Below are 26,499 nucleotides of genomic sequence, written 5' to 3'. Positions count from 1 at the left end.
GTGTGTCATCTTATCACGTGCAATTTGATGCATGACATATGATTTGCAGGTACCATTCCTATCTGGACAGACAAAATCTAGCTAATGCAGAACAGAAGAGCAGATGAGAAGCGCCATCATGGCCTTCCCAGAGATGACGAATGGTCACATAAAACCAGAATTTTTCAGACTGCTCGCAAGACAATCGCTCGTCAGTGCGTTGCAAATTCTCCTCTATGGCGTGGTCAAGCACCCATCCATGGCTGTCAGAAAATCATTGGTCTTCTCGACCTTCATGCGATCTTGAAATAGACAGCTGCTTCAATGCCAGGTACCCTCATTACCAGGAGGGAGGGCGTGCAGCACAGTATGGTCCTGGTGGGCACTGGGTGCCGGAAGGGCCACTTGGAGGGCCATATGGGCATCCTGTAGCTCCCATGCAGGGGCAGCCCCCGATGCAGGGGCTTCCGCCGATGCAGGGACAGCCCTGGGGTTACATGGCCCGTCCAGGTGCCTGTCACCTGCTCTGGGATTGCTGCAACCTGCGCATGGTTGCACTTAGTCGCTGCAGCTGCTCGTGAGAGAAGCGGTGTTGGGATTATGGATCCCATGTTGCCAGGCATCCACACAGTGGCGCCTGAGAATGTTGGACTGTATGGCAGGTGCTGGACCGCCATACGCATATCCACCAGCTCAGGCTGCATGGCCTCCAGCAGAAGCGGCTCCCTCACCCGTGTTTCCACCAGGTGCGTGGCAATCACTCCCGCCATCATGCCAGGAATGTGGCGCTTGCTGTAGAGCACATTTAGCCTGTCTTTATGCAAATCGCAATTTTGAGGTGAATGTGTGCCTGCACGTATTCTGTTGTGACGCCCCCAACGCCCGCAGGTGCTGTGTGGCAGCAACAGCAGCAGCCTGCGGCGGCCCACCCATGGCAGCAGCCGCCCCTGGACATGCCAGGACAAGTGTTGCCATGGCAGCAGGACGCGCAGATGCAGCAGCAGGCGCAGATGCAGATGCAGCAGGTAGCCCAGATGCAGCAGGGGGAGGCCCCTCCACTGCCTCCCCCTTCTGACGCCCCCCTTGCAGCACCACCGCTGCCTGCTGAGGCCCCCCCGGCTCCCCCAGGTCCACACTGCAATCCTTAATGTTGCTGAGTGCTGATGCGTGCTGCAATATGAGTGACACTTGTGCGCCTTGGCGATGCATCATTTCAGTGCTGCAATCTACTTCCTCCATTGAGTGATAGATTTGTGTGCAGATGGGCCAGTGGCCGAGCCGGGCACTTCTGGGGTCAATCCACCTGCTGAGGACGTTGGTATGGAGGTTGCCGAAGAGAAGCATGCCGTGGCAAATGGGGATCATAAGGATCCAGCAGGGCCCCAGGCAATCCAGGATCAGAAGCCAAGCCAGCCACCGCTTCAGCCTGTGCCGGAGCAGGCGGCCGCAAGTGGTCAAGGGGAGGCTCCGCCAGGCCCCAGTCGGAACGCTGCTGCGCCTCCTGTGCTGACAGCAGTAATATCAGCTGGTCCCTCGCCAGCAGGCAACTCCCGGCACTCGTCACCCATGGGCCAGGCCAGGTGATGTTGCAAGTAAATATTGATATGCAGTCGCGTTCTGATCTGGAAATTGGACCAACCTCTCGTGCATGCTCGCTGTCCTTGCCCTTATTCTGAGGCAGGTTGTATGAAATGCAGGCCGGCCTTCCTGAAGAGCAACCCTCCAATCATGATGACCCTGAAGCGCAGGGATGGTCTGTCATCCTTGTCCAATTTGTCCTCCACCCGCTCTCCAGCCCCTGTACCGCAGCCTCAGAAGGCTGCCACTCCTCCGCCAGAACCCAGCACAACTGACAACGCCGCCCCTGCTCCCCGGCAGAATGGCGGTGCCCCCCCGGAGGATGAACGCAAGCCGGAGCGCCGGCGGCGAATGTGGGATGACTCCACAGAGCCCCCATCGCAAGACAAACCTTCACAAGGTTTGTTATTGCAACTACTTCCGAATGAGAAAGCATGAAACGCTGATATTCTGTATGGCTTCAAAACCAGCTAGATGGATCAGAGTATGAGATGTAAAGGGACATGCGCTCAATGCAGGTGCTTCGCGGCAGGGGACTCCCCAGGTGCCTTCTGGGAGCCAGCCGCAGCCGACACCGTCGAAGAGGCGGAGCCGGGACAAGAAGAAGCGGAGTGTGAGCACCAGCAGCAGCAGTTCTGAAGACAGCAGCAGCAGATCCCCCAGCAGCAGCAGGACCTCCAGCGCAGAGGCCACCAGCACTAGCGGCAGGTGCGGCCTGGCCTGGCTGCCTGCAGACCCCAGCATATTTGTGATTGCCATCTTATGCGCAGGCATGTGGCGCTGTTGGCAAATGAGACTGCCTTCATTATTTCTTCCTCTTTGTTCTCTGAGCAATGATAGTCCTGCTCCACTTCTGGTGTCCAAGGATGGCAGAAAGGATCTGGGTGTTTCATGAACAATGTGTCCCATGCGCTCGACAGGGACGGCAGCGAGTCTCCCAGGGTAGGCAGGCGGAGCACTGACTATCGGCGCTCGCGCGCGCGTGACACACGCTCTCCCGTCAGCCTTTCGCCTGCCCGGCGGCGGGATCGCATGCGCAGCCGCCAGCGCAGCCGCAGCCCCTACAGGCATGCCTCACCTGACCCCTCCCTCACGTTTTTCTCCCCTCACAGCTCACACCTGCGCAGGGCCAGGCAGGGCCTTCACAGGAAGGGCCTCGTGAGGGGACCCTCCTGGCCCCTTTGCTGACAAGCAGCGTCGATTGATTGTCTCTGGTGATGGCGTGCCACCATGCTCTTTTGCCCAATGCAAGCATTGGAGAAAAACGGAACCACATGTGGATGCTCTGTAAAATTCGATGGTGTCTGCTGCAGGCATTCTAAGCACAGGAGATGGCACCGCCGATCGCGAACGCGGTCGAGGTCGCGAGAGCGAAGCCGCTATCAGTCTGTCAGGTAGGCCTCATCTCCACCTTTCTACTGCCGAGGGATGAGTATCAGGGACATAGGTACACATCTTGAACCGTTGTGATGCAAATTTAGCGCATGGTGGCACAATCAGTGTTAGCTTAAAGTGAAGCAGCTGTGGCATGCGCAGGACCTCGCCAGACCGGCGGTACACACCGCATTATCACCCTTCACGGAGGAGGTCTCCCACTAGACAGCCATCCCGCTCCCCCATCCCCTCCAAACCTGTGAGTCTCTCCCATCTTGATTTTGATTCAAAAATGTTCTTGCAGTTTTGTGGAGACTACATAAAAAACACAGAACGCTCCAATGTTACAAGCAATGGCGCAGCGGTACTCATCTGTGTATTGCATGCAAGAAGCTTAGATTTATAGTACTGGTCCGCAAAAATCCACTGTTTCCAGGCGTGTCTGCTTCAATGGAGCCTTAACCACAGTGCCTACGCAGGCTCGTGCTACCCAGCCGTCCAGGAGGCGCAGTCGCACGCCACCTCAGCGGTACAGGGAGGCATCTCCCGCACCAGCAGAGCTCCAGGTGCTGTGTATAACTTGAGCATACTGCATTGATACAGGATAGCCTGTCTTCCCGGCGATACTCATGCTTGTGGACCCTTGTTCATCAGAAGAATAATATACTCTGTCTGTTTTGAAGTTTGGGAACATTGTGAATTTTGGCTTCAATGTGCTGGCAGGAAGTGGAGGATGATGAAGTGCCGCCGCCGCCCCCGGACGAGCCCATGCCGGGTGAGCTGGACCTGCAGCTGGAAATGGAAGCCATCACCGCCATGGACCAACTGATCCAGGTCCTCCCCTGCGCTCATCTGCAATGAGAAATGCTGGACTGACGCAGCATGCTTCATATCTTTGGTTTCCGCACGGCCGGGGGGATATCTAGGGATCCCTCTCAAGGACAGAGGACTTTTGCCTCTGTTGTTTGCCGAGCAGTGACCAGAGTGGAAGTGCGGGATGGCACGCTGACTGGTACTTCATGATTGCAGGCTCGCATCACGGAGATAGCAGCGCAGTATGGCTGTGACTTTGATAAGCTGGACGCGTATGGGTGCCGGGACTTGTGCGAGGATCTGTACACGCATGTGTACCCTGAGCACCCGGACTTCAGCGCATGGGATGTCTCGGACGCTACTGAGCTTGCAGCCTTGCAGCAGGAGGTAAATACAATCCCTGTCCATCCATGGACATCACACTGTTTTCGCAGTGGTCAAGATGATGGGTCTGTCCAATGCCTTGACTTGGTCACTGTGGGGCCCATCTGTGGGCGTGGAACGCATAGGAAATATCCTGTGGTAGAAATGTGTGTGAGGTTGGTGATGTTGCACGCAGGAGGCTAGCCTCACCATGGGCATGGAGTTTGCCCGGCAGGGGCTGCCTGACATCTCAGACATCTCCCTGGGGCCGCCACCGCTGGAACTGGAGAACAGGCACTTATCTGAGGTGGGCCCCACTGCTTTGATATGCTACAACACATTTCTTGAGCTGCCTTGCCCTATTGTGACTGCACTGTGCAACCTGGTCTCCTCTCTGCAATCTACAGCCTTCCACGTAATGTTGCTGTCAAAGGGATCTACTTCTTCTTCTTGACTCTAGAGAGGTTGGATTGAGAAATGTTGCACATGCACTACTTGCTCTGTCTGGGAGGTGATCCGCGGTGTCAATTTCGGCGCGCAGGTGTTGGAGAAGCAGGTGTTGCTGTCCCCGGATGAGCACGCCGTGGGAGACCCACGAAACAGACCAGAGGCCGGCGAGCTGGAGCCTGAGCTGCCGCCTGTGCTGCTGCCGGTCCCCCTGTTCGCTCTAGGCCCCCTGGAGGCGGCGGTGGCCCCCGGCGGCGGCTGGGAGGAAGAGAGCGTGCTCAGCTGGTCCGAGTCCCCCCGGCTGACCGGCCTCACAGAGGAGGTTGAATTTAGGCCAGGTGGGGCCCCCTCTTCTGATCCCCCTTGACTTCTGTCTTCATTGTATGAATATCACTGGACAACAGTGTCAGGGTTGACCTCGTGAAGAACTGCTGATTATGGTATTCCTCTGGGAAGCTTGCTGTGATCCCGGGGGCTTGTGACATCTGCAATCCACTGGAATCCAAGGTGCCAGCTTGACCTGCTAAGCGTTATGCACCTGTAAGGTAAATCGGGGCTGCAGAGACAGGCCTGGCTCGGTGACGCGGGCACGCAGTATTCATGCCTTAAGAGACGAGACGTCAGAAGAAATGTTACAATCTGCATCAGAGCAAGAGATGTGTGAGACTGTCTGGGGGAGATGTGAAGGGAACGGCTGTGTGCTGGTGCAGCCGTGGCGCCGGAGGAGGCGCAGGCGGAGCTGATGCAGGCGCCGGCGGCGCCGCGGCACGAGACGATGGTGCGCGACGACGACCGCGACTGGACCAAGGAGCAGATGGCGCGCGCCCAGGAGCAGGCCGCCCCCTCCCTTCCCCGCGGACCCCCCAAGGACCCCGAGAAAGGTGGGCATTGACCGCGCTTCATGCATGTTGTAGCCTGCCAGTATGATGCAAATCTTGAATCTGCTTCAGCAATGCTCTGCTTGCGGGGCCTCTTGCTGAAAGCTGTGACTTTTCCCTGCCCATATTTGATACCTGCCAGTCTCTTGCGATCTTTATATCTGCTTCAGGCTCCTCTGCATGGGGGTGCTTTGCATCATTGGGCAGCCAATCAGTGTTTTAAAGTTCAGCATGGCGATGGGGCCAAGCAGTGCAAGGGTACTACAATAGGTAGAGGTTTATGCAGGACTGATCGGGTCTGGGTGGTGGGCATGGGCTGACAGTGCCGGTGCTGGGTGTGCAGGCGAGGACTGGTCATGGATGGAGGTGCACAGGGAGCGCGGGTTCGGGTTCACTTCGCGGCCATACTCGTTCATGGATCTGCGCGGATGGGCTCAGGAGCGTCAGTACGGCCTCGACTTTGGCGTCCCCATCTACCGCAAAAACGACGGCCTCTGGCTGCCCCTCACTGAGGTGCGCATGCATCCCCCACCTGCCATGCCCTGCCTTCTTACTCAAATATTTTGCCTTGCAGGCAGCTTTTTTGTGTGAGCATTGCCCAGGAGCAGCACCTTACTGCTGGCTGGTGTGATATGGCGCTCAAGTGGTCATGAAAATGATAGGGACACCAGTGCGCGGAGTAAGAAAGCAAGGACAGTATCTTGGGTGTCACAGGTTCCAGTAGATGTGGAGGATCTGGAATGGGCTGGCGATGGGCACACCCCTGCGCATGCTGCCGGGGCTGAGGAGGCCGGGCCGGGGCTAGGTGCCACCACGGCGCGGCAAGTCACGGTCCCTGAAATGGAGGCAGCCGGCATGTCGGATGAAGATGCGTCGCAATGGCTGGAGCATGCCAGCACCGCCCCTCGCCTGCCGCCCGCCGAAAATGGGAATGCTGCTGGCAAGACCTTGCAAGTGAGTCCGCCACCCCTGTATCAATGTGGTCGTACTAAGGATTTTATGGTAGGCATGAGCACATGGTTATACACACCTTCTGAGCTGCATACGCTTGTTCAGGTGCAGGCGGATGTTATGGAGAATGGGGATGCCTCACCATCAGGCGACGACAGCCTGGATGTCTTTGCCTGGTTTGACGAGGAGTCCAGCCTCAAACGTCAAGCCGCCTCACTTGCACGAGCCCGTGCAAAGGTGAATTGAGTGACCAGTGCCCAATGCTCGGCAGTGCATGCTACATTGAGCTGTTTCAATGTGAATTGGGTTCGTGCCTCTATCATATTCCGCATTGCTGCTCTATACTGTGGGTCTAGTTTTTCTGCTTGCCTGACTTTGCGGGTGTTTGTGGGGCAGGAGGAGGCTGCCAGGAAGAAGATGAAGGTGCCATCGCTCGATGTGGCGGTCGCGAGCACAGCGGGTGGTCGGCGGCTGTGGGGAGCGCCGCCGCCGCCGCAGCACAGCGCGATGCTCCGCGGCAAGCTCGCCAGCGCGGTCCTCAGTGGAGCCGCCGGAAAGACCATCGTGGCAGAGGTGATCCTATGCGCATGCCCCTGTCGTCAGCAGCATTGCTCTGCATGCGGGGAGGTCTCAAGCATGTGATAGCTTCCATACATCTGGATGTACTCCTTGACAAGCTGTGCACTGAGCTGGGAATGTGTCAGATGTCATCAGAGGAGGTGCTCAGGGGGTGTGGTGGGTGCATCAGATGATCGGGAGGGCGGCGATCAAGGTTCTGGAGACCCGTGGTCCGGAGATCGAGGCGCGCAGAGCCGCGCTGCGGGCGAAGGGCGCAGAGAGGGCGCCCAAGCCTAGGACGCCCGAGCAGAGGGGCCGTGGCAGCGGCAAGGCCGCAAAGTCCCACCACGGCAAGGAGGAGGCGCCAGCCTCAGCCAGGAAGAAGAAGCGTGACGCTGACCAGAGCAAGGCCCCAGCCATCCGGGAGCTAGATGAGCGCCCCGCACACCAGCACAGCAGCAGGGAAGAGCGTGCGCAGGGCTCAAAGCGGGCCGCAACTCCACCGAGCAAGGCAGCAGACAGAACCGCGGCGGCTGTGCAACGTGCTGCGACACCTGTAAAGGAGCGCACCCCTGGGCGTGCAGAGGAAGCCAAGCCTGTGTTTGCAGAGCCGATCAAGCAGGAGGCAGAGCCTGCAAGGGACTCTGCTGTCAAGTCTGAACGACCTGAAGCAGACGGCGGTGCGCCGGCCCGGGACGTGCAGCAGAGCGCCAAGCTCAAAGCAGAACCGCAGTCGGGCGGCAGTGCCGAGGTGGAAGACGCGCGGCCCAAGGACAGCGCGGCTGCACCGGAAAAGGAGCACAGAGAAAATCTGCGCAAGGCGCAGCTCAAGCAGCAGCACCGCAGGATGAAGCACATCCTGGCCGACGACGGCAGCGAGGACACGGACGCGCCGTCCGACGTTGCGGCCAGTGGCGACGCCGGCGTCGGCGCGCGGCCGCTGCAGAAACGGCACCGGCTGCAGAAGCACGCCTCCCTGGACGCCCTGCAGGCCTCGGCGGCTATCTCTGAGGGCGGCATCAGCGTGGCGGTTGCAGATGCTGCGCCGCAGCAGGCGAAGAAGCTGGCACAAGCGGCGCACGGTCAAGCAGAGGAGCCAGAGGAGGAGGAAGAGGAGGAGCAGAGTGGAAGGGCTGTCAAGGGAGCCGGCTCGAGGCGAGGGCGTGCGCAGGAGCCGCCTCGGCCGAAGGACAAGGGCAAGGCCGGCGCCAAGGCCGGCCGGGGCCGGGCCAGGACAAGGTGCGGCAAAAGGCGCGCAAGCTCGCGTGAGGACTCTGACTGGGAGGAGCAGCACGTTGAGCCAACGGAGAAGCGGCGGCGCAAGGAGTCGGATGTAGAAGAGGCGCAAGATGGCGGGACGGATGATGATGAGCGGGTGAAGGAGGAACAGCTGCAGAGTCTCAGACAAATGAAGGTGTAGTTCTGCTTCCTCCCTCACCTAGCGTAATACAGATATCTATGTTTGTACGGTGTCTAGCCTGTGTCATTGCAGAAGCTTTTCTCTGAGAAGGTTGATTCTGTAATTCCAGGGTGGTGGAATCTCAGTAGCATCAACATGGATGCAGGATTCCAACATTGGGTGCTTGTGTGCCTGGGCAGGCCTGGGAGCAGCACCGCGACAAGCAGTGCTACGACGCTCTTGATGCCATACTGAGGGCGCTTGTGAAGAAGGACAGGCAATTTGAGTGCCCCTTCCTTGACCCAGTGGACACCAGAGCGCTGACTACCTACCTCGACATCATCAAGCAGCCCATCTGCATCCAGGATATCATGTGAATCACCACACCATTGGATCCTCAAAGATGAAAATACCGTCACGCTGTGTTGGTGCCTAGACATGTGCGAAGAGGAGGGAGCGAAACACCTTCCGTGCACATTTTCAATTTTGGGTTATTCAATCATGGTGCTCCTCGTGAATGCGAGTGCGCTGCTGGGCACAGGGGGAAGGTCAAAAGAAAGGAGTATCCTCCCAGGAAGGAGGGGCTGGATGCTTTTCTGGCGGACGTGAAGCTGATGTGCGACAACTGCCGCCTGTTCAATGAGGACAACCCCCCGTACATCGAGTTTGCAGATGAGATCGAAGAGCATATCAGGAAGGTAGCGGACGTTGAGTGGAGGAAGACTACGGACCTCATTGGCGCCCGCCGCCGCATATAACAGCCGCGTGCCTGTGAAGTTCAAAGTCGAATTTTGATGTTTGGCAGCCTTGGAAGCATGAGCACACTGTGCGTTGAATATAGTTGAAACTTCAGCGTCGCTGAGAGGAACTGGAAGGTGTTTATATACGGAGTCTTAGGGAGTCTTAGCTATACATATAATTATCAAATAAGTGGAAGCTGTCTTGAAGTAGCTGGTTCTTTATTTGCAATCGATCATCCGTGTAAAGCTCTATCGTCAACATAACATGCTCGCTAATGAGGCGCATGCATGAGACCCAATACTGACAACAAGTGAAAATGTCAGTAGCTCACCAAATTTTGCCATGAGCTCACACAACTTGACTATTCCGGCGCCGCAATGTGGCAATGCCACTTCTCGGGCCCCCAAGCTTCCTAAATCCGTTCATGGGATGGGCATTTGCTTTCCCGCATTTCATATGCAGAATCAACATCAAGGCGTTGGTATACGCCTAGGCAGTTCCTTCATTTTGTCTTGCTGCAGCATTTGTCCGCAGTACAACTTCTTGATGGAGTCTGATGGACCGTGAAGGACTCTGATTGACAGGGTCGATCCTGCTTGCTGGTTGGATCGCATAGGAGCCCTTAGGAAGCCATCTCAATTCTGAGAGTGAAACAGCTGCGGCTCACGCTGCAGCCCAGGAGACGACCTCAATAAGGTCTTGCCGGCGCAGCTGCTGGGCAAGCGCGAGTGGCACCCTGTACTTGGCGTCCCTCTGCTGCAGCACTCCAGGCATGAGGGACAGCCGGCCCACCACCAACACAAGCCCCTGCCCAGCACAACCTTCACTCAGTGCACTGCGCTGCATTTGTGACACCTCAAAAAATGCTGCACCACCTTTCAGCAGCAGATACATCCTCTTTCGAGCTCATAGCCCACAAGATGGGCCAACCTTCTGCCAAGGATTAAGGTCCCAAGGACACACACATTCCAGCAATGAGTCTCTGAACCATGTCATGCAGTTGATGGCCACTGCAATGCTTCGTGACATATTCCCATGATTATGCCTTTGCAGTGAGGTAAGAATGAAAGATGTGCTCACCTGATGGATTGCCTCATGGATGGGGTAATTGCCAGAATCCTCACTCCTGACCCACGCAGCCTTCCTACAATTGTCTACAATGCTCACGGCTGTCGCCTCATCTTTTCCCTTGATGCTGTTCAGCAGTCGCACTGACTGCTGTCTGCAGACACACTTTGGATACAGTCACTATAACCGAACTTGCCATGCATAGAGCCCAAATTACTCACTGTCTTTCACCATGAGAAAAAACTTGCCTGTCATCAACAATGCTCTGGATGTTGCTGGGGAGAGGGCTGCCGCTTGCCAACAAATCCTCAACCTCGCCTTGACTGATATTCCAAGAAACTCCTCCCTCCTCCTGCATATCAATACATGTTCATTGGCTGGAAAAAGAGGAAGGCAGACATATAGGCAAGCGAGTCCCAAAGATGAGGGAAAGGGGCTGTCTCGCAACTGAACATCGTGCAACAATAATGGATCCCCACTGCTACATTCATTGTCTTGCAATTCCGATGGTGCCCCAAGAATGGTAAGAATGGAAGTGGCGTTGCGAGTGTTATCACCTGGCACCATTTCCAAATCTGCCGGGTTCTCTCAGAGACAGAACGCCGCTCCCTCCGGGCGGCTTTCTGGCGAACCCTCAAGAATCTGCCCTCTCCGACTCCCTTACGCATGCACACGGTCTTCAGCGCTCATGGCATATCCACATGCATGATCTGTTGAGAAGCCATCACCTTGCGCATGCATGATCGCCACTGGGTGCAATGTGAACACACCTCGCTGACTGCTGTGAGCCTGACAGGGCCATCGAATTCATCCGCCAGTTTGTGCCATTTCGCCCTGTCTGATTTGTGGAGCTGAGGAGGGAATTCGAGCGCTAGCCTGTGGGCTCACAAAGTCGTTCTTTTAGGATAAGAAAGTTATGCCCATCTTCAAAGAGACTCGAGAGAAAGAGGCCATATGCACACAGCAGTTTCTGTGTAAATGCTCACCCAGGGGTTGACTCAACCCCTTCAGTTGCACCAGAGGCACACTTCTCTAAAACTGCGGTGAACCACTCAAGCAGCTCTGGGGCAGATTCGGGGAGTTCTGGCCAGGGCAGTGCAACTTCCCAAACCTGGTACACAGAGTCCTTCAGCACGCCTTCAAGCCTGACACGTATAGCTGAAGGCATCCGAATTCACTCATTCATCTTATTCAAGATTACCTGTTGTGTTCTTGACTGGCATTTGATGTCATATGGACACCTGGTTGACGCCAGATCAATATTTGCATTGACCACCTTCACCTGCGTGAGGAAAGGATGTGACAAGCAATCTGTTCGAGCGAGCAATTCCTCAATCCAATACAAATCAATACAAATTTTGCAATTTTGTCCTGATAGAAACTTCCAAGAAACAGCTTGCCCGCACCGGCAGAAACAAGGTTTGCGCTCCCAGATCATCTAGCGATCTGCCCGTTGTCTGGGGCCGAAAATTTCCACGAAGCGGAGCTCGTCTTTCCTCGGTCATAAATAGCAATTTGATAATTGCTTGCGAGCACGATGGCTGCACCTCTTAACGTGTGGGAACGGAAACATGCCCCACAAAAGTTGCTTTGTCATAGGCCAGGTGGCATGGTGACGTCATTCAAAGTTCTCCATAAATTCCTGGACCTTTTCGAAATATTCGAAATTAGATTTAAAAAAAATCCTATCATAGTTAGGTAGCATGCCATTAATATTCATATCCGAGTCAGGCAGACTGATCTATGACAGAACATCTATTGTCACCGTTGCAAATTCAGGGGCAAGTGCTGGCACCAGCAGGTGCCTCTGCCCTTGGAGGACCAAATTTCAAGTCTAGGGAGACATGCACCGGTGATTGCGCATGCAACTCTGCATCCTGGCTCTTGCAAGGAGGAAAGTAGTGCCATAATATGTATTCCTCGGGACAGATCAATAAATCCACAGCTCTTTATTTTCCCATCCAGGGATGAGGTGCTTGTGCTGATCAAACAATTGCTTGATGGCGTCCACCACAGCCGCATGCACCTTGTCAACGTCGTCCGCACTGGGATGGTCCGCTTGCCTGACTGCACCGCCAATACAGCAGAACACGTCATCAGCAGGCTGTCATCTGTCCCTTGTCAAACCACAAACTTTGCAGTGACGGGCCTCATGCAAGAGCCTGTCAGAAGGTATAGTCCAAACAATTCAAGCAGTGAGACCCCATTCCCGAACCCCCATGACCGATCCAGGCCTGTCTGCATTCCTGCCTTTCGCACCAGGTCAAGCTGGCACCTTACGACACCAGTGGGTTACAGTAAGACAAAGGGGTCCACACCAGGAATTGGCCTTCCAACAAGGGAGATGATGTCATGGCGGTGGGGAAGGGGCAGGGCATATCTGCCCCAGAAGACGCCCACAGAGACTTGCAGCCAGCGGCTGAGGCTCTTGGGCCCCCAGAAGGTGAACATCTGGGAGTTGCCCATGTGGTACACTGGCAGGATGTCTGCAGGCACAGAAACGCTCCAGTCTCAATACATTGCTGTCATTCTCACATACGCTTCCTGATTAGAGGCATGGTAAATTTGCAGTTGACTGAAGGTTGCCAGAATCCCAAACCTTCATGGACTCGCCTACATAAAAGCAAGGTGCATGTGTGAGACAAAAAGATATGCGGTCTCCGAGATAAGGTGATGAGTTTGAACTAATCAATGGAGGAGCTGCTCACCTGCACCGGCCTGTATGGCAACACGCACAAAGCCCTTGCGCTGGGACAGGAAGACTGCTTCACGCTCGAGTGTTGCTCCGCAGAAGATGCCTGCGATGCCCTCCGGCTGCATCCCCACGTTGGTCCTCTGCAGCAGCGCAGTCAGAGTCTCCGCATCTGCGAAGGGCAGCGCACAAACAGTCTAACGGTCGATCCTGCACCCTGCGCTGGGTGACTGAACATTGCTGCAAAGGACCAGCCAGCAGCATGTGTCAGGCTTGTCAGAGTCTGCCGCTAAGTGCTAGGAGTAAGGGGTCACCTGCCGGATGCGCCCCAATCCAGGCAAACATGTGCCTGATGAAGGGCAGCTGCAGCATCACAGAAGCCACCACTCCTTCCCAGGGCCCCGGCATGCCTGGACATGGCATGCATTGTTAAATACCACTGCACTCCAGGTCAAGCACCAGGTCTTGCCCCTTGCGTGTGCAATTCCAGATAGATGTAGAATGGGGTGGCTACCTGAGCCAGGGAGCCCGACAATGGCGGGATTCAACCAGCAAGCCATGGGGAAGGCTGCATGGGGAAACTGTGCACAGAGGTACCGCCTTGAGGGATCCATGAAGGGGTGCAAGGGTGTGATGATGCGCGCGCGGAAGTGCCTCCGCCATGTGTCAAACACAAAACTGTTTCGGAAGGCTGGCCACATCTGCACAGCAGAAAGTGGAAGCTCATCCAGGCACCTTCTGATGTTCCCTGAGAATGCTGTTGTTCCCTGAGAGTGCTGTCCAAAAATAGAGTGTCTTGATGACACTACCTTGAGGCCAACATTGTCATTGGTGGTAGAGCTTCAACGTGATTAATCAAGCCACACGGAATGGTCATGCACATTGCCATACCTTGCCAAGGGGTAGAACAGCTGCCACAGATGTAATTGTGATAATGAATACTGCTGCTCCGCTTTGACTGAGGAAAAGCGCCGCCATTGATGCCAACAGCACTGCTGGAAATATCCAGACGAATCTGAACCGTAGTGCTCAGTTCTCAGTGTCATGCATTGTGAGCATGACAGCACCAAACTCTGGAAGGGACAGAGGACAAGCGCATGCAGAGTGAATCTAATGGCCTTCAGGAACCTCACCCAAAGCACAGCAGCATGGTTGTCACAGCAATGCATTCCTCCCAGAAGGTGTTGGGACGGGGGTACGGAATCTCCTCCTGTGACAGGATGTGTCCATCTGGACCTTGTGTGAGTCGTGCACTGCAGTTGTGCAGTGAAGTGCTGGGTCGCATCTGGCCTCTGCATCTTGTGTCTGCAATCAAGTAGGTGGTGCTGCTGGCTGCAACATTTCCTGATTTGCTGTCGACAATCTTGGCGTCCTTCTCGACATGTTCTTGCTGTTCCATCTCACGTCAAGAGGGTGCCCTTATTTTGACAGCTAAGGAGGTCCTATCGCCATCGCGAATTTACTTCTCCTGATGATCTGTAGCTATTCATAAGATGTGTTTCTTGGAATATATTCTGAGAGCCATATCGCTGTCCATCACACGATCCAACGAATTATTGGATTTCAATATCAAGGAAGTACACAGTGAAGCAGACTTGTTCTTAACATCTATGCTCTCACCGTCTATGCACATCTTGATCGCTTCGAGGCAACCTTGGATTCTTGGAGTTGCTAACCCTTTCACGTGTCACGCTGCATGCATTTCACTATTTTGATCTGCGGGAAGACTAGAGCTCAAATGGAAAGGAATTGCTTCCCTTCGGCCAATAGAATTTTTGCAACTACCTTGATGACCGTGATTCAGAATAATACCTGCTGCCTATGCCTGTGGCATCATGCAATGGGTCCTTGTCATTGGTCACCACACGGTGTCGCAGAATACGCCGTACATGATGTGACATGCAGCTGCAGGAGATACCCTATCTGCAGAATGTCAGTAGATGGCTTCCAGCATGCTGAAACAACCTCTGCCATTCCATTTTTTACACTTGCGCAACATTGTATGCAGTGACTTGTCCCCGAACCGCACCTCCCACTTTTAGCGTGAGGTGTAAAGACTCATGATCATCTTGAATGATTCATGCAGAGCACACGTTTACGCAATACTTTCAAGGACAATCTCGAGGCATCAGCGCATCAACCACAAGAAGACCAGTGTTTCATAATGCTGAGAGGCCACACGGAAAGCTTACATGATCACACGGTCTCCACAGATCTGGACATGGAACAGTTCCAGCGAATCTGCGATTTCCTGAAAACACAATGCAGTACTGCCAACGTTTTCAATGCTGCTTTGCAGAAGCTGACGTGCCTTGAGGCTACACACCTCCTCAAGTTCAACAAAGCTTGGAGGCACAGGCTCTACAGGCAGAGCTGGCTACCATGTGCTGCAGACCATGTTGTCTATGCTAGCCGATCGGCTGACATGCTACTCAGAAATCCACATGATCAACAATGGGGGAGGCATCACTTTTTGCTGCCACCAAAGAAGTAGCTGGACCATGTCTTTGAAGGCTTGTAGTCCTTGGTCTCCTCTTTCATGTTGTCCTCGCCATTCATTGCATTCAGGACATAGTCAAATCCCTCCTGAGAGACTTCCTTGGGGGTCGCCTCCTCACTGGGCTTGGTGTCCACTTTCTGACCTGGAGTTGCCATTTTCTCCGCCTGCGCAGCAAAGCACTAGTCTGAACACCATGTCACAAGGCTCGTATTGTCTCGAAGTCCAAGAAGATGGGCAGTATTTTTATTTGGCAGCATTCTGAGTTTGTATGAGACTTCAATCAAACATTCTAGGACTGCTAAACTGTCAAGTTGGACTGACAGATCGGTGTCAGACTTGTGTGCGAATCTGCCGATTTTAGTGTACTGATGTCACTCAAACCGGTCACACGATTGAAACAAAGAATCAAATGATTAGCTTATGAGAAAAGGACACCGGGTGCTCACCGTGCCGAGTGACAGCCTTTTGCCCGTCCGAGGTTCTGTCCGGTGTTTTGCAGGGATCAAGACTATGCAGCCTGTCAAGCAGCAGACCTGCAGAAAGCAACAACTTTCAAAATCTCAATGAAACGATGTCGCAATTAAATATGGAATGGGGATGCGAGTTATGTGTGATCTGAACGATAGAACCTACGTCAGAACAGATAGCACCCTTCTGTGGACACCCTCAAGGCTGGATGTACTGATTTCGCAAACGGGAGACAATTGCACCTTCCGATGGGGATGAAGCAGCAGCCTGCAGACAGTTACTATGTGCAGTCTTTCCTGGGAGAGTTCTGGCAGGGGCGTCTTGATCAAAATGGGGGGATTCCCTTCCGCAGCGGGGGCTCCCCTCCCGCAGCTGGTCCCATGAGGACAAGCAAGCTCAAACACTCTTGAAGAACAGACAGCAGAGGAGCCGAATTAATGCATCCTAGTAACGTTGAAATGCTACAGATCTGCTGTTGAGGTAGATCAGCTATAACGCAGAAGATTAGCTACTAGAAAGTTGCATAAAGAACAAAAACCTTCTCTTCTTTCGTCATCGATCGATCCGTATCTCTGAAATTCTACACGTTGTCAATCTGCATTTGCTTCTTTAGTTTGTCGTGAAGAGCAGAAGCAGTCGCCCATAGTGTGGAAGGCCTTTACACGTGGTAATGGGTCCTCTTTCCTCCCAGCTGGGACCTGAAAGCTGGCTCAGACAGGTGTTGGGAGATCAGGGACAGACCCGTCTGCCCTACAACAACGATGCAAAATTTGCCGTGCGGCAGCATCTGCTCGACCTGGTGTCGGTGAGGACCTTCCACTTGTTGGGAAGCTAGTAGAGAACCCAGATCAGTAAGTGTATTCGGAAGAGATTATGAAATCCAAGATGCACATTGTGTACACAATTTGCAAGCGATATGCGCCTGATCTACCAATCCATACAATGAAGCATACTGACTGCAGCTTGAAGTGTCCACTCTTTGTGCTTGCACAGGAGTTTCCCACGCTGGTCCTGAAACAGCAGCAGTACACACACACCAATGGAAGCACTGTGCAGCTGCTCATGGCGGATGGGACCCTTCCCATGTACTATCAGGTCTGCTCAATGCTCATTCACTTGCAAGCTTCGGCAGATACTGTACTGATCTTGCACACTTCCTGTAAGCCTGCACTTATGCGCATTTCCACCTGCAGGGGGTGAAGTACAACATACCTGTGTCAATATGGCTGCCAGAGGCGTACCCAAGGCAGCAGCCCATCATGTATGTGGTTCCGACCTCAGACATGATCATCAAACCGCAACATTCTTTTGTGGATCCCTCGGGCATGGTCTTCTCCCCGTACCTCCGGAACTGGATCTATGGAAGGTGCGCATTTCAAGGCAGCATCCATCAAGTGTGTACCCGTGCTATCTACCACGTGCTTTCAGCCATGATTGCCAATGAGGCATGTACAAAATGCTAGCCACTTGTGTGCGCAGATCAAACCTTGTGGACATGGCTCAGGACACATCAATGCAGTTTGGCCACGATCCACCTCTGTTTTCAAAGCCACCCAACTGGGCCCCACCAGCACAGCCATCATCCACCTCGCAGCATCCTGACACATTCCTGGCACACAATCCCATTCACAGGTGTGCTGATGCACCTTCATGCACCTGCAAGATGAAGACTTTGACCATGTTGCTTGTATTCCTATACCAGACTGCTGGGGTGATGTGCTCACTGATGTACTGAGATGTCAGCTTTTGCTAATAGGCCTAGCAGCTCACAGAGCTCGACACCATCCTCATCTGGCAACATCTGGGCAGGCGCAGTTGCAGCAATGTCAGGCCGACCTCCCTCCCCACCTCCGCCAAACTTGGAGGTCAGCACCTGACTACTTTCCCCGTAATTGATGCATGCAGATTCCTTGTTCTCGTGTGTCATTTCTGTATATCTGATGGGGGCATGTATTGACAGTCAAGAACAATCTGCAGGAGCTTTTCAGGAAGTCAGCAATTGCAGAGCTGACCAAGCGGCTTCAGGGCAGCCTGGCACGCGCGAACGATGCGGCCACAGCAGACATGGATAAGCTGTTTGAGCAGCAAGCAGAGCTGACCAGGCGGGAAAGGGACATCACAAGAGGCGTGGAGAGCATACAGGTAAGACTTGACATGCTAGACTCAAAGGAATCCAGTATTTCTGCACTTGCTTTATGAACAGCCTGTTAATTCATGCATTCATGAAAAAATTGAAGCTAAATGCCGTTGAGTGTTCAGTGAGTGAATGTCGGTCGGCATGCAGGCTGAGAGGCATGCGCTGGAGGGGTGTGTGCTGGAGATGTCAGGGAAGGCGGCAGCTCTGGGAAAGTGGCTGGTTGAGAATGAGAAGAAGCTGGTGTCGGGTGAGCGCTGTGCTGTGCCACCACTTGAATTCCTGGGGGCCCCATTCAGTGCCATCACAATCATAAACACCAAATGCGCTAGAACAAAATTTTATTACAACGGCAAATTTCTTGGCAGTTGGGTGGCATTTGAGCGGTCCATATCGTGTCAGAAGATGCGTGCAGAGAGGCCGTGTTTGAAGGAGGCGAGGTGTGGGTCCAGGTGAGGTGGATGCAGACACAGCAATTCTGCCGGCGGACGTGCTGTCGAAGCAGGCGCTGGAGGGGCAGGCAGAGGACCTGGCCCTGGAGGACACCCTGTACTCCCTGGACAAGGCACTGCAGAACAACTCCCTCACGCCAGAGCTGTACATCAAGCAGGTCTGCCCTCCACCCCTCTTCATTTCTTCCATGTCATCCTTGCCAGCAAATACTAGTGCCTGCATGACTTCTGATCGAGTTGAGCACTACGGAAAGAAGAAGGTTTGCAGCAGTAGCAGCATTGTCATTGACGGCATCATCCTGGCATCCAATGATCAAGCTTGCATTTAGTACCTACTCTTTACTTACTGTAGTATGCTGAGTCTTAAGGCATGATGACAATCATATTGGTGATGATATCTTCTAGGGCAAGTCCTCTTTTGGTGCCGGCACAAGACATTAAGGGAGTTGGGTTGTGGCAGGTGCGGGCTCTGTGCGGGAAGCAGTTCATGGTGAGGGCGCTGGGCCGCAAGGTGGCCAACAGGCAGGACCAGCTGAGGAGGGCATACCACAATGCGCCCACAGCCGCAGGCTCCTTGCGACGGGATTCCGTGCCGGGGCCCTCGCATGTGCAGATGCCCCAGGGCGACTCTTGGACCAGCGTTGGCATCCTGTCCAACCCCCTCACCCAGGGGAGATGACAGGGACGACCAGTGCTGCAGCCTGACAAAGGAAACCGTGGTGAGTTGCAAGGGAGCCAGAGCATGTGGGCCGCCCCAGAGCTGTGCTGCTGCCTGTCTGCCTCCAATTGGCTTCATCGCCTGGATTAAAAGCGACAGGGAATGTAACCCTGGAGAGCAGACATTGTGGGGGCGACAGGGCAGCCGAAGGGCAGTAGCTGTCTGTACATGTACCATTACATACTATGTAGTATGCATTGCTGTCACAGACAGTCATTATCCTGTGTCCTATTCGTGGTAGAAAGCAAGCTACTCTATGTCTTTGTGCACTAGCCTAGTCCTGACTGAGATCACAGCTCGGGGCCAGCTTCTGAACGTGGAGACATAAGTTGCCTGGTTAAACTCATGTTGCAATTGGAATTTTGAAGTCCCTTAGAGGCATCTAAGGATGGTCCCAGACTACAAGAGCACACGGAAAGCAAGGGTGTCATGCATTATGATTATTTTGCACCGGCCTGTCTCATGTCATGGCTGAAATCTCATTTTACAAATGCTTGCATTCACTGCCGCGAGGCGGCCATTTTCCTGCATGCACTGTGGGGATTCCAACCTGCCATAAAGATCATCTTGCTGCAGGATTCTTGCACACTTGCACAGATTCACATTGTACAAGTGTCGAGGCTAGGGGCCGAAAGGTAATTAAGCAGCCTGGCATGGCTGACTGTCACAGTCACAGTTTGGGGGATCATCATGCCAGAACTGGCTTCCCCACCTTGATCGAGGAATTGAGCATCCAGAGAGCACCGGTAAGCCAGTGAATTCCTTGCGTTTAATTGAGCGCGGACCGCTTGTGTGGACATCATATTTGTCGCAGGAAGCATGGCGGAGGGTGTCCTCCGGCAGAAGTTGCTGCTCAAGCCTCAACTGTGTAATGCTCAACAGCTCAGATGTGGTGTTGTTCCTCAATCGAGGAGACCCAGACGGCAGCTGCAGAGGTCAAGGGTAGTATCAGAGCTCGGTTCCAGGTGAGGATTCTCCTACAACCTTCCTTTTCATGAGGTGAAGCACAAAGTCGCTAGCGACAGATGAGGATATGCCTTACAAAGTTGAAAGCAAATAGCAGCAGTACAATTTCCAACTCATGCAGAAGACCAGTTGGACGAGTTACAAGGTGCTACAAGGAGGAAAAAGACCGTCCACTTGTTCCAATGCTTTTTCTAGTAAAGGTGCAAGCACCTGTTACTATTGAGCTCACCAAAGAGTTCTCGGTGATCTTTTCTCATTGGCATCATTTGCAGGATATTTTGATGATTAGTAATGTAAAGGGGGGTGGGTGCAGGGACAGAAGTACCTCGCCCATGCGAGGGGATGTTTCCACCAATGCTCTGGCAGGCTACACCAAGGGCATCAAGCTTGACAAGAGCAAGGAAGGAGTTTCTGGACTGCCCGCTGACAAGTACGTCCTGAGCTCCCAATTGTTCACTCATGTTCAGTGATGGCTTAATGTCTTGGTGCCCACTTGGCCCCTTGGCTAGAACATGCTGAGCACCGTGCTCATGTCCTGTGCAGGGATGCAGCTGCCGCCGGACGCCTGCGCAAGACCAAGATCGTGTGCACCATCGGCCCCACGTCATGCTCGCGCGAGAACCTCTTCAAGCTGGCTGATTCCGTGCGCCCTCAGCTGCTTTCCCTCTCCCAGCTATAGAACCACCATGCTATACTCTTGACCAGGCTAGCTACCATGACAGTCATGCACTGCAGGGTGTCAATACAGCCTGCAGGACTGCCTGCTGTGGTTGAACAAGTGCGCCAGGGGCATAGTAAGTGTATTCAGAAAAAGGCTGATCTCTGGGTGCGGCAGGGAATGAATGTGGCGCGGCTGAACATGTCCCACGGGGACCACAAGAGCCACAAGGCGGTGGTGGACCTGGTGCGCGAGTACAACCGCCTGGACCGCGGCAATGTGGCCATCATGCTCGACACCAAGGGCCCCGAAGTGCGCTCCGGCGACCTGGCGGAGCCCATCGACATGAAGCCCGGTGCGCTGCTTCCCTGCACCCCACAATCTGCAGCAACGGGGGGGATACAGGGGGGTACCTATGGCCACTTTTCACAATGTGGCCATAGGTACCCCCCTGACAAAAGGACCATTATGTGCATGAGAGCCTTGTGCATGTTGCATGCCTGTGTTCCGGTACTGGCAGCGCTTCATGCTGCCCCAGAGCGTGCACTGCTCCTACTGGAGATAACATGTACAATCAGCAGTGCTTTGTGATGTACTGAAGCAAGAAGGGGGATCACAGCATGAGCACTAGAACAGGCCTTTTCTTGAATGTGTGGTCACCTGCATGCATGCGCAGGCGAGAAGTTCACATTCACGATTGAGGAGGGTGCGAACGGCACGGACGGCCGCATCTCGGTGAACTATGACGGCTTCATCGATGATGTCAGCGTGGGTGACATCCTGCTGGTAGACGGCGGCCTGCAGAGCCTGGTCATCACCACCAAGTCCGGCAAGGACGTGGAGTGCGAGGTTGTCGACGGTGGCATCATGACGTCGAGGTGAGCCCAGCCAATGTACACAAAAATTCGGGACTGGAGCTCTGCAGATTGCAGCAGCACAACAATTTCAATCCAACAATTTGGAGGTTGAATACACATATATGGTTGTTGCGCCGACATGCAGCAGTGACAAGTACTCACAAAAGCACCAACCACCTCATTGGATGCCCTTCACTCGGTCTCAGCGCAACAGGCGCAGGGACTTTCCAGATCGTCCTCCCTGGCGTCGGGTTGTTTCTCATGAGCTGCTCGTTTGCTGCGCTGCAGGCGCCACCTGAACATCCGGGGGAAGAGCGCCAACCTGCCGGCCATCACAGAGCGAGATTGGCTGGACGTCAAGTTTGGAGTGGACGTGGGCGTCGATTACTACGCGCTGTCCTTCGTGCGCAACGCCGACGTCATCTACGAGCTCAAGCGCTACCTGGCGCAGCAGGGTGCGCACTAGTTCGAGTTCTCATCTGGAAAAGATAGCCAGATATGGCTCCGCAAGGAAGGACATATATATTAAAATATGTCCTGGCAGTTACTAGACAGTGGTGCTTGCTTCACTGCCTGACAAAATCCATCAAACCTTTCCTCTGCCATTGTGCTCCCCTTCCCGTGCCTTTGCCATCTTATAAGTGCTGCTCATTTTTGGAGTGTTCTGTGGTCACCCGGAACAAACATTTGCGCCGTGTGCCGTGGAACGTTCCCCATCAAAGGCTGGTCAAATGGAGTGTGTGTCAAGCATGCTTGTGGTGGTGAATGGAGAGTATACACTGCAGGGGCGTCGATTGGCGTGCTGGCCAAGATAGAGAGTGCAGACAGCGTGGACAACCTGGAAGACATCCTAGACGCTGTCGACGGCGCCATGGTGGCACGCGGCGACCTCGGAGCAGAGCTGCCCGTCGAAGAGGTGCCTTAATCGCCCCTCCCCCTGCCAGTAAAGGAGTGCCTCTGCTTCCTGTAAAGACCCTTGCTGATTTTGTGCCAGCAAATATGCGTTGCAGCAGGGCTGCCAGGGATTTTCAGTTTTATCTAGCGGCGCAGAGGCCTGCTTAGAAGTGGACGCTCCAAACATGATTGGGTCATCTAGAGTCCGGTGTGCAAAATATTGCAAGGGTAGGCGAGCAATGGCAACATGTCAGAGGCTGAGGGGGTTGATGCCTACGTGCAGGTGCCGTACTGGCAGAGCCGCATTGTGCAGGGGTGCAGGAAGCGCGGCAAGCCCGTCATTGTGGCCACCAACATGCTCGAGTCCATGATCGGCAACCCCACACCCACGCGCGCAGAGGTGCTGCTCCACTCAATATCTGGTGTATCAGACCTATCTGACACCTGAGAGTCCATTAGATTTCAAAGTTTTCCTCTGTCCACCCATCCAGAGAACGCCCCTTTGCAGCTCACTGCTGTAAATCAGACTGCCGACCCAGAGTATCTTCAAGAAAGTGCTTCTTCTGCCTCCCTTGTGCTGTGCACTACTATTGTGCATGAATTGGGGAGAGGTGCTGGCTTGTGAGTGAGTTGGATGGGTATGATGTGGCCTGCAGGTGTCGGACATAGCGATAGCGGTGCGGGAGGGGGCGGACGCGGTGATGCTGTCGGGGGAGACCGCATACGGCAAGTTTTGCTTCAAGGCCGTCGACGTCATGAGCACCGTCGCCCACCGCACCGAGTCCGCCATGCTCAGATTCAGCGTGCGCCCCCCTCACCCCCCTCACACCTCAAACCCCAGCCACACACACCTGCTGCCTGCTATTCACACATGTATCACAGTGAAACCAGTGTTTTGCAGCCCAAAGCTGGTAATGGACCTACTTTGTTTTTTCTAATCCTTTCCCCAGGAGATGTACCTAACAGACTTTCTACAGAGCAGCGCCGATGGCAGTGAATGTCATGTGTACATCACACTTGTCTATGTACAGCATTGCTTCCTCATGTGAAATATAGAATGAAGAGTGCAATTCTGTCATGCGCAGGGGACACGGCGGTATGGCAGCGAGGAGTCAGAGCCGATTGATTGGATTGTGTCGCCCGCGGACAATGCAGCGCCGGGGCACATGACGACGCCGGGGCTGAGTGAGATGTTTGCCTACCATGCCACCACCATGGCCAACACCATCAAGACCTCCCTCGTCGTCTTCTCGCGCAAGGTGCGCCCCTGCAGCTGTTTTTACATACAAACAGACTTCCCTGCCGGATTGCGATGCTGACTCCATGGCCCCCATTGCTGTCTGAGCAACTTGACTGGCTCTTTGGTGCACTTTGCCTTATCAACATGTCCCATTCACGGCTTTTGTGAATGTTTTATTTCCTGATGCGCATGCGGTTTCAGTGTTCCATCTTTCTTGCTTCTTGGCAAAGCGCCAGCAAGAGATCAGTTGCTGGTGAGCTTGCTTCTGCTACCTAGAGTGTGGCTTGAGTGTGCGCGCAGGGAAACATGCCGGCGCTGCTGAGCCACTACCGGCCGGACGACCAGATTTTTACGTTCACGGAGAACCGAGCCGTGCAGCGGCGGCTGGCGCTCTACCACGGAGTCACAGCGCTGCACATGCGCTTCGGGGAGACCGCCGACGAGACCTTCGACAGGTTGCGCACCTTCTCATGCTCTGCATGCATGCAAATGAAATGGTATCTAGTCTGGAGAGACCAAGGCACAGATCCTGTTGTGACTGGGCCATGGCATTACTGTAGTAGTCAGGGGAAAACCCGCACCCTTGGCGGTGCGGGAAATTTTTCCAGACAATGTTTAGGGGTCTTCCTGACTTCCTATTACCAAGTCATGCTCCATTGGATTAATATATCCACCCTTTTCGGTCAAAATTATATATTTGTTGCGGGTTTTTTTAGAATTACTACTACAGTAGTAGCCTCCAACCAGAGTGATCCAAGTACAGCTGCCTAGGAAGTCTGCAAAATTGGCTGGTGCACGGATGGCTGAATCTTTGCGACTTCAGACCTTGGCATCAAGCATCTGGCAAACTCGCGGCTCCGCATCTTGCACTGATTGGGGGCTGACATAACACCCATGCATTACCCCTGGCACACAGAAAGCCTGCCATTCACATGCTTGATCCTGGTGAGCAGAGCGCTGAGGTGGATTGTGTGGGTGGCAGGGCAATCCAGGAGCTGAAAGCGAGGGGGTTCCTGGAGGGCGGGCAGCAGGTGGCCATTGTGCAGAGTGGGCGGCAGCCCATTTGGCGAGCAGCATCAACGCATGCCATCCAAGTGCGTACTGTGGAGCGCGACCCCGACCCGGAGGACTAATCTCAGCGCTGACCCAGCGCGTACATGGTCATTTAAGACGGACTCCCATGAAGGCAAGTTTGTATCTAATTGGCAGCGCAAGGGACCATGCATGCTTGTCAATCTGGTGCTGATTTGAACAATCGCCCTCAGTCATGCACGGGCATGCGTGTGGAATGCGCAACCGTGCTTTGCGCGCTGTCGAGGTTGCAGAGGGCAGGCTGATGCGACACAGCTTTGTACAGTGTATTCTTTTTGTTGGGAGCGTGAGAGAGCGAGCGGGACAGGAGTTTTGCAGATGCAAAGCTGTTGGGCATAAATAGAATGGCAATGATGTATGCACATGTGGTGACTGGGGCAGCATAATCGGCAGGTGTTGCTGTAGATTGAGGGATTTTCCTGCTGCCCTCAGCTGAATCATGATGTACGATGCTATGCTGCGAAAGTTACGAAGAGGCAGCAATCCTAGCGCATTTGTAAGCACTTTCCTACCTAATATGGTCTGACTGTAGCGCTGGGGTGATCACCCCAGTTTCTAGTTCACACCATCTTCTGCACTGTTCATAACCTGAACACAGCAATACTCATACAATGTCGGCCTGTATAGGCATAGCCTGATTAGAATGCAATAAAGCTTCAGCCAAGATTATTCCAATTTCCAATGCTTCTCTCATCGGGAAGCCAGCTCCATTGCTGGAGCGTTTTTTGCTGAGTACTTCTCCTGTATCTGTGCCTTGATGGTCTGATGTTTTGATGTTGCCCGGCTCAGCTTCTTCTGAGGTTGTTCTTCCTCTTCTGGCTGACTGCTCTGCCGCCCAGATACTGCTCGATCAATCTTTTGGCTGCATTCACACCACACAAGTGTAAGCTTCTGTCTATTCTATGGACAATTACGAGTGCTAGAGCAACAGTACACTCTCAGGCATTGCAGGAGAAGGATGCTCAGTACAGATGGCACAGAAAAGCTGTAAATTTAATTTAGGGGCAGCTCAACGAAAAGTGGTGATCATGCCACAACTACTAGTGATGTCTTCTCACCCTGCGGCAAATCCAGTGTAGCAGGCGCAACAGGCAAGGAAGGGGAAGAGACAACACATCTATGTGGGAAGGCTCAGGACGACGGCCGATGCCTCATCTAATTGCTTTTCTCCTTTTTAAAATTTGTTCCTGTAGCAGGCCGATGCCTTTTCAAAGGTTGACGTGGGACTTATGTATGTACTACATGAAGCGTCCAAGATTTAGCTCGAGATCGTCGTCCCAATGCTGCCCGCCTTGGGCTGCCCAGACATCTGCCCTTTTGCATGGCATTAGTCTTGGAAACTACAATACCAAGAGGTAATTTTTTTTACTGCTGTGCACTCTGGAGATCTGAGAGCTCTCGAGGATCGGGCCAATGAATGGCCACGGAAACTTGAAGTGCATCTTTGAATAAAAATGTTGGGGGCTGTCACACTACCGACGGTAGTCTACCGTAGTACCGCCACGGTGACTACTAGTACGTATACGGTACACACTTGATATTCACAACGCCACAGAAATTGGCTGCAAGCCTCAGTCTGATTACACCATATGGGCACTTTCTTGAAAGCATTCGCCAGCGTGATGATCGTGATGGTATTGTCGACAAAATGAAGAAAACCTGCCGCACTTCTTGCCTAT

The 26,499-nt window shown here is 53.9% G+C and overlaps 5 protein-coding genes across 5 annotated transcripts; 3 read left to right on the top strand and 2 right to left on the bottom strand.

Moving 5' to 3' along the window:
• Window positions 1-821: 821 nt before the first annotated feature.
• COCSUDRAFT_61452 (hypothetical protein) lies at window positions 822-9,098 on the top strand (the record flags this gene model as incomplete). Its single annotated transcript, XM_005649701.1, has 20 exons — window positions 822-1,107; window positions 1,241-1,559; window positions 1,677-1,957; window positions 2,076-2,265; window positions 2,478-2,715; window positions 2,886-2,951; window positions 3,094-3,144; window positions 3,411-3,497; window positions 3,655-3,765; window positions 3,961-4,131; window positions 4,304-4,414; window positions 4,649-4,892; window positions 5,265-5,435; window positions 5,776-5,945; window positions 6,147-6,386; window positions 6,489-6,620; window positions 6,780-6,956; window positions 7,132-8,355; window positions 8,541-8,713; window positions 8,882-9,098. 20 exons carry the CDS (start codon window positions 822-824, stop codon window positions 9,096-9,098), a joined length of 4,659 nt encoding a protein of 1,552 aa, XP_005649758.1.
• Window positions 9,099-9,744: 646 nt separating this feature from the next.
• Window positions 9,745-13,264, bottom strand: COCSUDRAFT_40528 (hypothetical protein; the record flags this gene model as incomplete). Its single annotated transcript, XM_005649700.1, has 7 exons — window positions 9,745-9,888; window positions 10,162-10,299; window positions 10,920-11,025; window positions 12,176-12,266; window positions 12,468-12,635; window positions 12,858-13,013; window positions 13,156-13,264. The coding sequence occupies 7 exons, from the start codon at window positions 13,262-13,264 to the stop codon at window positions 9,745-9,747; spliced, it is 912 nt and encodes a 303-aa protein (XP_005649757.1).
• Window positions 13,265-14,810: 1,546 nt separating this feature from the next.
• Window positions 14,811-16,091, bottom strand: COCSUDRAFT_52795 (hypothetical protein). The gene is made up of 3 exons (XM_005649699.1): window positions 15,975-16,091; window positions 15,788-15,874; window positions 14,811-15,505 (listed from the first exon to the last, which is right to left on the bottom strand). The coding sequence occupies exon 3, from the start codon at window positions 15,494-15,496 to the stop codon at window positions 15,308-15,310; it is 189 nt and encodes a 62-aa protein (XP_005649756.1). The 5' UTR covers window positions 15,497-15,505; window positions 15,788-15,874; window positions 15,975-16,091; the 3' UTR covers window positions 14,811-15,307.
• Window positions 16,092-16,479: 388 nt separating this feature from the next.
• On the top strand, window positions 16,480-19,074 carry COCSUDRAFT_61450 (tumor susceptibility protein; the record flags this gene model as incomplete). The annotated part of the gene is made up of 9 exons (XM_005649698.1): window positions 16,480-16,614; window positions 16,803-16,904; window positions 17,003-17,175; window positions 17,289-17,441; window positions 17,619-17,674; window positions 17,770-17,951; window positions 18,094-18,193; window positions 18,396-18,553; window positions 18,856-19,074. The coding sequence occupies 9 exons, from the start codon at window positions 16,480-16,482 to the stop codon at window positions 19,072-19,074; spliced, it is 1,278 nt and encodes a 425-aa protein (XP_005649755.1).
• Window positions 19,075-20,411: 1,337 nt separating this feature from the next.
• On the top strand, window positions 20,412-24,861 carry COCSUDRAFT_61449 (pyruvate kinase; the record flags this gene model as incomplete). Its single annotated transcript, XM_005649697.1, has 11 exons — window positions 20,412-20,509; window positions 20,623-20,722; window positions 20,915-21,092; window positions 21,414-21,615; window positions 21,883-22,049; window positions 22,380-22,510; window positions 22,772-22,888; window positions 23,145-23,291; window positions 23,574-23,747; window positions 24,029-24,183; window positions 24,711-24,861. 11 exons carry the CDS (start codon window positions 20,412-20,414, stop codon window positions 24,859-24,861), a joined length of 1,620 nt encoding a protein of 539 aa, XP_005649754.1.
• Window positions 24,862-26,499: the final 1,638 nt, after the last annotated feature.

This window comes from Coccomyxa subellipsoidea (genome assembly GCF_000258705.1).
Source record: "Coccomyxa subellipsoidea C-169, whole genome shotgun sequence".
NCBI lineage: Eukaryota > Viridiplantae > Chlorophyta > Trebouxiophyceae > Coccomyxaceae > Coccomyxa > Coccomyxa subellipsoidea.
The sequence above is the reverse complement of the archived record's forward strand: the minus strand, read 5'-3'. Positions and strand labels throughout refer to the sequence as shown.

Bases quoted from the DNA above. Each gene is read 5' to 3' on its own strand.
- COCSUDRAFT_52795 (XM_005649699.1), bottom strand. From the start codon at position 15,496: ATGGCAACTCCAGGTCAGAAAGTGGACACCAAGCCCAGTGAGGAGGCG.